Source organism: Lissotriton vulgaris, chromosome 7 (assembly GCF_964263255.1).
Source record: "Lissotriton vulgaris chromosome 7, aLisVul1.2, whole genome shotgun sequence".
NCBI classification, from domain to species: Eukaryota; Metazoa; Chordata; class Amphibia; order Caudata; family Salamandridae; genus Lissotriton; species Lissotriton vulgaris.
The window spans coordinates 601,264,411-601,276,462 of NC_141695.1; the positions used below are offsets into that span (position 1 = coordinate 601,264,411).

General features: G+C 44.2%; 1 protein-coding gene across 3 annotated transcripts in view; it reads left to right on the forward strand.

Moving 5' to 3' along the window:
- ACOX1 (acyl-CoA oxidase 1) overlaps nucleotides 1–12,052 on the forward strand; it is a 207,941-nt gene that overhangs the window by 152,939 nt on the left and 42,950 nt on the right. For all 3 annotated transcript variants that reach the window (XM_086930716.1, XM_086930717.1, XM_086930715.1), the window contains exons 11-12: nucleotides 9,560–9,665; nucleotides 9,777–9,920. In XM_086930716.1, coding sequence (XP_086786842.1) covers nucleotides 9,560–9,665; nucleotides 9,777–9,920 — 250 coding nt within the window. The remainder of the gene's footprint in view (nucleotides 1–9,559; nucleotides 9,666–9,776; nucleotides 9,921–12,052) is intronic.

Below are 12,052 nucleotides of genomic sequence, written 5' to 3' on the forward strand. Positions count from 1 at the left end.
GGCAGGGTGTAGGGCTTGGCCGCCCTATAATATTGGAAGAGTTTGAGGCAAGATAATCCACCAGTCTCTTGGTACTTTGATGATCTTTCTTGGGACACAAGCCCTTCCCACTTCTCACACGAAAATCATTAAGCATTTTTGTAGAGGTTGTATATATCTGATATGCGGATACTAACTGGGAGCAACTGAAACAAATTCAGGTCTATTGTCAATATGTTAATCTTAAGGGCATTTATGCACTCAAGCCAGGAAATATAAAGTAGGCAGCAGCAATACACGCCTTCATTTGTTTCTGGAGGTTAGGCCAAATGGCCTCTCCCCAGCCCCTCCCCCGCTACCCCTATTCCCCCCACCTTGCTGGGATCGTTTTGCCCTAGTGATCTCTTTGAGCAGGTTTCCTATCATAATGAAGAGAGCAGGTTGTAAGTTTGACACTAAGTCCAGTGGGTGCTGTAGTATTAAGAATTATTGACTTCTGTTTCTTAATTTTAATACAGGTCACTTTTTCGAAGCAGGAGAGTTCCTTCAGTACTGTTGGGAAGGATTCCTCTGGGTCTGTTGGGGACGGCAGGAGATTCTTGGTTAAGAAACTTATACTGTTTGGTGGCTCACAGGATTTCCCTAATTGTCGTGCTACACTTGATTTGTATGGTTAGTGGCTCTGCCACCATCGCAAACAGGTTGGGGGAGAGTATACAGCCCTGTCTTGTGCCCCTTTGGAGGGGGAACCAGGGACACTCAGACATTCATCTTGATGGATCTTATGGAGCACTTCTATTCCACAAGATTCCGTTTTTTTTTATCTTATCCCCAGTCTTGTTTTCTCAAGCTAAGCTCCGAGGAACCCCCAACTCTCCCATTTGTATGTTCTCTATGCACCCAGAGACAGTAATATTGCCTGGAGTTTTTTTCCTGTTAATCTTCTCCACCAAATGTGCCAAACATAATATTGCCTCTTCCTGGTCTGTTTTATTGCTGCTGACTTGGTCTGGTTCAGTCAAGTCTGACATCAGCCTGTGAGACAGATCTTCAGGGAAAATGTTTGAATCTGTGTTCAGAAGGGCTATGGGCCTGAGTCAGGAGTATTCCTTAAGTAGCTTTCCAGGTTTAGGTATGAGGGACACATCCACCTCACACATAGTAGATGTCAGGGCCAAAGGATCAGTTGAGGGCCGAATATTATGTAAACCATCAGGTCCCAGGGTTTTATTGGAATGCACGGCTTTCAGGGCTTCATATGTATCATGTTCTTAGATTGCCCATGTGCTATTTGGTCTCCCAATTCTATCTATGTTCATGTTTTTTTTTTATATCACAGGTTTCTGGCTACAATGGATTCAGTCTCATCCACTCCCCATGTAAAATGCCTATCCTGATCTCAGGATGGCATTTTCTACCTCATTCACTCTATGTATCTTTAATGTGCCTCTTATCATAGCCAGCCAGCACATGTACTTCTGGAATGGGTTTAGCTTCTCTAATGCTTACAATCCTTTAGGCTATGTTGTGATATTTTTTCAGACCATTCTCTTTTCTCTAGCCATCTTTGCTCAAATGCTGATGGCTTTCCATGCATAGTTGTCTTGAACGCATTCCAAGTACTAGTCGGGGTGACATTCAATAGGGTGTTTGCCTTGAAACATTCTCTTTTTTTTCACCATCTCAGTCTTAAGGGACAGGGTCTCTAGGGGTGTTGGCCTGCAGTTACCATCGTCCACCCCCTCCATGACTCCCCTTCCCCCAGGAAACTTCTATATATGTATGACCGGAAGGGGATATGTCTGATAAGTCTGCCCTGGCTATTGAATGAAGGAGTTTAAGTGACACAAATATAGAGTCAAAACATGAGTATATGGAGTAAGCATGCAAGAAGAATGAATATTCATTTCTTTTGTCTGCCAGACTCTTTTTTTTTTTTTTGTTCTCTTTTGTACCCCGCGAGTCTTTGTGTCTGAGGATGATTTGATTGTCTTCTCAAGTTTGAGGTCCCATGCCTGGTTGAAATCTTCCCCTACTAACAATTGGCTTTCCATCTCCACTCGCATTGCCTATAAAGTCCTATCTGTAAGCACCCGTGTGAGGTGTTAGGGGTGTAGAGGGTCAGGAATAATTTGGCTCCATGGCGGAGTGTGAGTTGAACTCCAACATAGCAGCCCTGCCTTTCTGTTTTTAACCTAGCCCACTCTTCCAGATGTCTTTGTCAGCGGAAGCTTAGTATTGATTGAGGTAGATGCAGTTTATGTATAATTAGTACTGTTGCTAGAATTTGTCTTGCAAGAGGACAATATATCTGTCATGCTTCCTGATATAACTCCAGAGTTGTTGTCTTTTGTTCTGTCAATTTATTCTTTTTATGTTCAAGTATATACGTTTGAATGACGTTCCGTCAGTGAAAGCTGTCTACCAACGTCCTTGAGAGCTCTGTTTCCTTACGCATTACCCAGTAGCTTTTAAACGCTGCTTCCCACAGCCCTGTTCCCCTACTTAATTGAATTGGGCCAACATGACCCAAACATTCTCTGAATAGTCTAACTTATCTGTACCAGAGATGGTAATACTTCCCTTTTCAAACATGAATAGTGACATGAAGTTTGTATTCTTGTAGATTCCAGGGATATCTATCCAGACTGTGGGTTTCACTAGACCCTTCCCACATATCTTTAATGAACCCTCAGCCCCCAAAATATATCTCTACTATTTTACCACCAGTAAATCAGGGGAACATTGCACTTTCCACCAGCTCTCCATGATTATTCTTCCTCTGTTTCTGTTTTACGCCGGTTCCCATTTTCTTAAAGTGTTATGGCATGTCCTCCTTTCCTTCAACCATGCAGCCCTGGAGATTCCACTGGTACCCCTGTTGCACCTAGCTGTCTTACAGATAAGTTGAATGTCCTTTTGGCGGGAGAGGTCCTCCATAACCCCCTGTTAGTCTTTATCTTTCTCACGCTTCAGGATGCTCTTTGCTTCTTTCAGGGATGAAATTGCTTGCTGTTTCCCTTTCTGTTGAAAAAGATGACAACATTGATGGGGAATTTGCTGGTCCCTGAAAATGTTTGTGACTGGGCAGAAGTCTCTACTCTTGAGCATTGTGATAGCTGAAAGGTCTTTATATATTTAGAATTCTGGTCCCATGTAGATCACCTCCAAAAAAAGAGTTTCCCAGATAAACCAGAAAGGACTGGGTAATGTAAGTGAAGAACAAGAGATTCCTTTCTGTGTTGCTCAATTTGGTGCTGATCAGTCAGCCCACATTAAAATAATGACCTTCTAACACTTATCATGACACAGTTAAATATTAGTTCAAAAAACGTAATTTTCTATTTCTCTCAAGATTTTATTCTTTATAAAAACTTTTTAGTTTAAAAATTGTTGATACACATTTAATGAAACATGATAAATTCATATACTCAGATACCAACTTAATTTAACAGTTTTTGCTTACAATGAACAGGGTTATTGTGTCTAACATTTCATTGAAATACAGTTCTCTGAGTACCTTCTCGATATATGCATCGCCCGCACAAATCAAATTGGAATTTGGCCTAAATGACCAGCATTATGCAAGAAAGGGCCAATTTATTCAAACATGGAATAGGATAAAAAATGACCATGATAACCAGCTGTCTCAGTTACTATGGCAAGAAATAAATAACAACACGAAATCACAAGCCTGGAACTATCTTAAAATGGCGCTAGAAGAATTTGCTGTTATGCCAATCTTGAAGAACACAATAAATACGGCTTCATTCAAAAAGGTAATTAACCGAACAACAAATCAACTGTCGCTCGTACAAGATAAAGATATATTAGCAAACATACTTGGTCAATAATAAATGGGTTCACAAAAAAGCAGGTACAAGTGTATCTGGAAATACCTTGGTCAGAAAAAAGAAGGAAAACTTTTATTAAAGCAAGATTTGGGGTACTCCTGGGACTTAGCCATCTTCCCCCTTCCCCCTTGGATGAAAATGGAGGGGTCTACACTATGCAGATTGTGTAAAACCAGGGAGGAGAACATCATCCATTTGCTATGTATTTGTCCTGGCCTACAGATCGAAAGAAAAACTATACTCAAATCACCTTTTAATATGTGAGGGATAAGGGCATGTAGGCAAGCTTTGATAAGGTGTCTGCATTTTAACGACATAAGTATGAATTCTGCCTTTGTAAAGTTGTATTTCGAGTAAAAGCAAAATTAGGAGACTGAGATTATGAAATTTCTTTTTTACAGTTTTGAACCGTTTTTTAAATTCTGTGATATTGATTCTAACTGGCATAGTAGTTAATGACGTATCCTTTTCTATCTTGTTTTTAGTGGTTCTTTTATACTACAGTATATGTATTCGTTATATTGTAAGATTTTAGGTAATCAAACAATAAAGAATTATTATCATTATTATTATTATAATGAGTAACATTCAGCTCCCAATGCTACCTGACAGAGCAACTGCACGTCTCTGCAACCAAGATATTTCTAGACCAAGTCAAGATCTGCAACAAAACAAAAGAAAGCCGAGACAAACCTTTTCCAACTATGCTAGGCACCCTGAATCTTGATCAAATTACCACTGTACATCCAGCTTGCCTCAATCTCTTTTGTTGATAGGAAAATGTAAAAGATTGCTCTTAAAAGAACATATTATCTGTAATTGAGAAATATCATAGAGCCCACTCTCCACCTGGGCACAACCTGTAAAGACTCCTCCATTCCCTTCCCCACTTGATCTTGAATTCTCTCCAAGCCCCTCTTAATATACAGTGCTTTGTGTCTTAGCTGCAAGGTTTGCACTTTATAAATGCATTCACACCTGGACATTAAGGGATAGTGTTTCACTGTTTTCCTAAGTGTCGTCAGGTTATCTTTAGTTTGTCGGGGTGGTAGGAGAGCGTATCAAATATAAGGGAAGGGAAGTTCAGATATGGTTCTGGCTTTCTTTCTTGTGATTAACAATATGAAAGACAGCTAAGCAACTCTTTGTGCGCTACAGTCTGAAGCATACATTTGTTATTTTAACTGAGAGGTATGTTTAATTGGAAGCCAGTCCAAGTCCAGATTTATTGGGGTTGTGATGAACATGCCTTTTTTTGGCAAAGTGTTGCTAATAATTTCTGTAGAAATAGCTTCTTGGAGGTCAGCATAATGGCTGCCCAAGTAGACGAGTTACTCTACTTCTGCCACCAATGCAGGTTTAGAGCAACCTATGTATCTTTGTTTAGGGGCCTGCTTAATTGAGGGAGGTACACTTGGCTCTGGGGAAAATGCATAAGAGTAGTGACAATATGCCTTTCAGATGCAATTTCCAAGCATTGCGCTTTTATAGTATGACAGCTGTGCGGATGTAAATGGAGGATTGTATTAACTTGGGCAAGTGTGGGCAACAAACGGGCCTTGGTTATAGATTTTTTTTGTAAATCTGTTTTAGTTTTCAACCACAAACAATTAACATAGCGACCAAGTACAGCAATATATTCACCTTACACAGTGCACAGGCAGTCCATGTGACAGCATAGGTAGCATATTAGAACGGATGTAGAAGGGCAACTCTTCTAACAAGAACTAAATATGCTCAAAATTCCTAGCCAATACTAAAATACACAACTGTATTGTAAACATTCCTGTGCTGCATGGTCACACAGTACTAAGTCACTCTATCCCACCCAACAGCCCACCCACAACCCACCCACACTCACCGGCGTGTCAGACTCCAGAGCATAACATTTCACAATCACCCATGGGAACAATACTCGTGAAATAAGGCTCCACCCTTACCGCAGTGTACAACAACCTGGCTATAGCTGGGTGGGAACAAACCCACGCACACCCAGTTCTGTCTATTGATTAACTCTGTCATTTGGTTCCATTTTCCACTTGTTTGCTGGATTCCGAACCCGAGTCCGCATCCGCAGCCTTAAGATCCGCAACCAGACACTCTCACGCCCGCGCCGCCTCCAGCGCCTTCTCATTATGTGCTCTCTGGGCCTGTTGTAGGCTAACCACGCTCTCACTCCCCGCCCATGTAAGTAACAATGCTTTCCACCTGGCGAAACTGGGCCCCCCGGCTGCCCTCCAGTGGGTCGTGATCTCCCTCTTGGCCAGCAGCAACCCCAGGTCCTGAAATTAACGAGTTATTTTTGTTTTGCTAGTGTGGGGGAACCAATGCAACAAGCAGGTACCTCTGTCTGGGGTGATCCGCCGCTCCGTAACATCGCACAATAGCACAACTACATCCTCCCAGAATGTGCCTAGTTGCGGACAACCCCATAACATATGCACCAAGTCCGCATTCACTAACATACAACGGGGGCACTGCGCTGTATCCACATGAAAATACTGATTTATCTTCGCCGGGGTGAGATACGCCCTATGCAGTATATAGAAGTGAACCAATTGGAATCTGGCATTTCTTGTGCTCTTCCAAGCCCTTAACCAACTGCGACCAGGTTGTGTCCGGTATATCTTTACCAATATACGTTACCCATTTGTCACGTATCTTTCGCAGCAACGGCAATCCCTCCCCAAGCATTCGTTGGTATAAGCAGGTAACCGCTTTATAAGTGCCCGCCGCCATTACCACGTATTGGCATGCAGAACTCACTGGTGGCTCCGACAGGCCACCTCCCCAATGTTTCTGAATTACAGCCACCAGTGCCGTGTGAATCAAGTATTGGCCCCGCGGGAGCCAAAATCTCTCCTGTAGCGCACAATAGGGCATTAAAGCGCCATCCTCATACAGGTCTCACACTCCGCCAGTGCCGACCAATCCCCCCGTGCGGAAAAGCAGTACACATACCTAGGGGTATTTCCGGGGCATAAGGTCGCGGTATCCCAACTTTACGATGGTACCGCCTCCAGCAAAGCCGCAGAGTGCGTTCCTCAATGGACAATGAGTCCATAAATAGTTTCTGCTGGAGTATCACAAACGACAACACGTGCCGAGGTATGTCCGGCTCGACTTTCCGCTCAGGCCCTCGAAATTCCAGAGCCACTGCTTGGGTGAGACCCTGAAACTGCGCCGCCAAGTAATATAACTCCAAATCAGGAACGGCAAGGCCCCCTTCCGCCCTCGGGCGCATTAGCGTATCAAGCGCGACTCTCCTCCTCCCGCTTCCCCAAATGAAGCCCCCAACCATAGACCGGAGATGCCGAAAATAGACCGCAGGAATCCACACTGATAGGGTACGGAAATAATAAAGCAATCTGGGTAGTGCCACCATTTTCAAAAGGGCCTCACGACCCGCCACCGAAAGTCGCATGGTGCTCCAAAACTGCATGCTACTCTTAAGGCCCCGCATTGCCCTGCCAATATTACCATCTAGTAAGTCTTCCTGGGAGTGGTAGATATGCGTCCCCAGGTAGGGAAGACAGCGGGGTTCCCACCTAATGCCCTGCGCAGGAGCAGGCGAGTCACACTCTGGGTCAACCGGAAAAATAAATGTTTTATCCCAGCTTACCCTAAGTCCGGAAATTTCCCCGAACCTATGAAGCAACGCATGTGCCCCTTCCAGGGCAACCCCTGCGTCTCTTAAGAACATCAAGAGATCATCAGCATACAATGATATAAAGTGCATGGTACCACGAAGTTGCAGGCCCTGATACGCTCTCCCCAACCTGGCACGAACAGCCAACGGCTCTATGGCCAGGACAAATAACAGCGGGGACAGGGGGCATCCCTGCCGAGTTCCCCGCCCCACTGGATATGACGAAGAGGTGACCGCCCCGATCCTCACCCTAGCGCTCGCCGAGGCATATAACATTTCTGTTCATCTTACATAACCCTCCCCAAGTCCAAAGGCCCTCATAATAAAAAACAAAATAAGGCCACTCCAAGCTGTCGAATGCTTTCGCAATGTCCACGGAGAGGATCGCCACCAGCCTCTCCTCACCATACTCCGCACCCAGAATCCTTAGCAAGCGGCGTACATTACCAGCAGTATTGCGGGTAGGAATAAAACCGGCCTGGTGAATCAGATGCACCATATGTAAGAGGAGTCGAGTGGCCAGTATACGACTCAAGATTTTGTAGTCCGTGGTGAGCATGGACCATGGACGGTACGCCGAGGGGTCATCAAGGGCCTTCCCTGGTTTAAGTAGGGGGACGATTACTGCCTCTCTAGCCGATGCCGGCAAAAGTCCCAACTTCCTGGCTTCACGAAAGACCAACAGCAGTCTAGGGGCCAACACATCAATATAGGTCAAATAAAACTCGATGGGCAAACCGTCCAGTTCCGGCGTCTTGTTGCGCACCATCTGCTTGATAGCGCACTTAATTTCAGACAGTGTGATATCCTGGCCAAGGGAATCAGCCTGTTATGCATCTATGCAGGGCAGTTCCAGGTCACCCAGAAATTGTAACATATCTTCCTCGTCAGCCTGCAGTTGACTATTGTACAACTCCGCATAATAGTCACGAAAACTAGCATTGATCCGATGTTGAGTGTATTCCATGTGCCCCGTCGGGGAGGCCAGCGCCAATATAGGTGCACTCCTAGGATGGGGGCTAGCCAGCCACGCCAGCAAAGTACCAACCTTATCCCTCTCAGCATGCGCTCGGGCCAGGTAAGCCCAATGATCGAAACACCTCAAACGTTCCACCACTGCGGCCACTGCCTCTTTAGCGTTCAAAACCAGGTCACGCGCCTCTGAGTTGGCGGAGTGGGTTCGCTCGGCCTCCCTAAGCTCCCCCTCCGCCAAGTCCATTTCCTGCAGTAACATCTTCCGAACTCCCACCCATTTAGTAATACACAAGCCCCGGACCACCACTTTAAAGGCATCCCATTCAATTGGAGTCGACGTGGCAGTGCCCTCATTCTCACTAAAATATTGGTCTATCCCCGTCCCCAGGTCAGCCCGGAAAGCTGGGTCTTCCAGCATTTCAGGGCGCAGCCTCCAGGACGGGACGGTCGGATGCTCCAGGACCCAGCAAAAGCTCACCAACAACGGATTATGATCTGAGATGGTTCGCGATAAGTACTCACTATTAGCCACCATAGTAGCAAGCCCAGCACTACAGAGGAGCGCATCCAGTCGCACATGTAAATCATGCATGGCCGAGAAGTTGGAATAATCCCGCTCCCCAGGATGTTGTACCCGCCACACATCTATGAGTCCCCAGTCATCCTGCCACTGGCGTCTGACCTTTGATAACGGGCCTTGGTTATAGATGGGACTTAATGTAGGAGGGAGCATGTGCAGTGATTGCTGCTTCCTATCTTCTAATTTCATGAGTCTAATGATGCAGCATGTCCAGCTAAACCCTAGGTTTCTCTAGGTCATACTCTACTCTCATGGGCCACTCTGCTACAAGTTGTCTGCTGGTAGAAACTGCCACCCAAGACCTGTTGCCCTCCCATAAAAATGGAACATATTCTAATGAGCCTTTTAGTAAGGGGCCATCTTTCTATCTTTTTGCTATTTTGGATCTCTCTTTACGGGCTTTTTTTGCAAGCCGATTTCGGTACAAATGTTTCTTTATGTGGATGGTCTCGTTAACTGAGGCTCATTCATTCCTATTCTTAACTAGTATTCTCTTTCCTTTCTACCTCTGGTGCAACTTAGGCTTGTGGAGGCAGCAGCCAAGAGTGTGCAGACAGAACTGAACCGCCGGAAGACCAAGGAGGATGCCTGGAATCTGAGCTCTGTGGAGCTGGTGCGAGCTTCTGAGGTCTGGTTTTGTTTTATGGGGAGATTGGTGGTAGGGAATGGGTCCTGTAATGTGAGGGCATGTGCACTGAACCAGATAGTCTTTTCTCACAAATCCATGTTTTCTCTTCAGGCACACTGTCATTATGTGGTGGTGAAACTTTTCACAGACAAGCTCACAGAGATTGCCGATGTATCCGTTCACAACGTGCTCAACTCTCTGTGTCTGCTCTATGCACTGCAGGGCATCAACCGAAACACTGGGGACTTTCTGCAGGTGAGTTGTCCCATTCCACAGCCCTCACCCAAGATAAACTCTAGATTTACATCCCTGATGGTAGTGTGTATTCTTTGATATCAACATATGACAAGTGAAATGCAAACTCTATACAAAAAGTAGGAGTCTAGCCTCTCTAAACCATGTGACCCCACTACTACATCTTGAACTTCTCAACACACTAAAAGACCTGCTCTGTCCCCAGTACTCCTACAACCTGTTCTAACCCGCCATGAATCCAAAATGAACATGACAAAGGCACAACCATATCTCAACCACACTGGAATTCATACTTCAACTCTGTGTTTAGCTCTTTGGCAGCTCTACTGCAGGTCCACCTCTGACTCCCCTTAAGTGCTTCCACATCATGTATACCTCCTGTGGATTAGAAGGTGGCACGTTCTTTTCTCTTTGATCTACTTTGCCTGTTGGCTCTGTTTTTTGTCCCCTCAATCACTTAGTCCATATTAGGTGCTTTTTGGGTGTACGCATATTTCAATGTCTCCCTTTTCCATGGCGGCTAACATTAATGCAGACTTGCACATCTTCAGTGCCCTATCTCAGTAACCTAAACACTTCTCATCTGCCCTCTTTTTGTGTGAAACACAGCCTTTATGAAGATGTTTTTCTCTGATGTATTCGTGATGTATTTACCACTAGAACAAACTTGCTTTCTGTTGCCCTGTTCTTTAGCACATACCCCAAATGAAGAACTCCAGATATCTGGTTCTTATTCTATGTTACAAGTAGCTTTAACGCAGATCTCGCAGACCTACGGCATTGCATTCTCTGTTGCATGTATACCTATTGAAGGCATGTACATCTCTGGTTGTCCATTCACTGGAGCATGTAACCCTAACAAAGATCTTCTTTTTGTTGTTCAACACCTTCTTCCGCATGATGATCTAAATTAAGGCAAGCCAAGCAATGCTGGAGAGACACATTATCTAGCATTGACAATGATGCTTATAAAACGTTCTGCTTGCATACAAACATTTCAGCTATAAATGTAAGTAAAGTGACTTTTCAGATCAGATCAGTTCAGCAGCTAACACCCAGAAAGCATTTTCCAGGTAATGAATCAGCCTACTGACATCTCCTAGTTATCCACCCATGTCACACCTTCAGAGTTATACCACCAACGTCACCTGTATATCTGCTACAAAGTTAGCAACCTAAGGAAAGAGACAGAGTTGCAAACGTTTACTCCCACTAGAACTCTGACTCTTGACACTAAACCAAGGCTGATGGAATTCTCCACTCATTCGGAGGAGGAGTGTACGTCCATAATTTATATCATGATCTCCACATAACCCTTGCACTGTTGCTAATTTTAAACATATTAAGCACACCATCAGCTCTAGGTTAGAGACTTATTGAATGCATCATTAACTCCGAGCACAAACCCTGCTTCTTTTAAATATTCAGTATTGATCAATCTCCTTAAAAAAATCGGGCGCAGATCCTACCAATTTGTGAAACCTATATGCTACCTAACTACATTCCCTTGGGAAAAAAGCTGCTGCAGAGATGTGTGACCTATCTATTGTGCAAATGTTTCCACCTAAACGATTATCTCATAAATCTATCAACCATGAGGCAATGGTGGACAACGGAAAAATGTACATTCCACAATGTTCCATAAATTGGGGTCTGGTGCATTCTCGCCCCAGTACCAGCCGTTATGTAGTACTGCTGCAAGACAGAAACATGTAGTCAAAACAATATGGGAATGTGCATTAAATGATGAAGAGTCCAAAGTTTCCAGTTTCAAAGAATCTTCTTTATTTTACTTTCTTTACTCAATATTCATAAATGCAGCCTCTAACCAACGCGTTTCGTTCCTAAAATGAACTTCAGGGCTGTAAATATATATACACAAAAACTAGTACTCAAACAATACAAGACATACAGAATGACTAATTAAAACACTACAGAACGTGATAAACATCCTATGCAGCAACAAATATGGAAACCATGTGTGAATAGTACTACTGATAGAAGGACCCCACATGATCACCCTATGTGCCTTGGTGCATGTGGAAATGCTCGGTTGTATATGTAACACCTCTTATAGGGATACAATTATTAAGCACAATTACTGGCGAGCGGAATCAGAACAATATCATAAA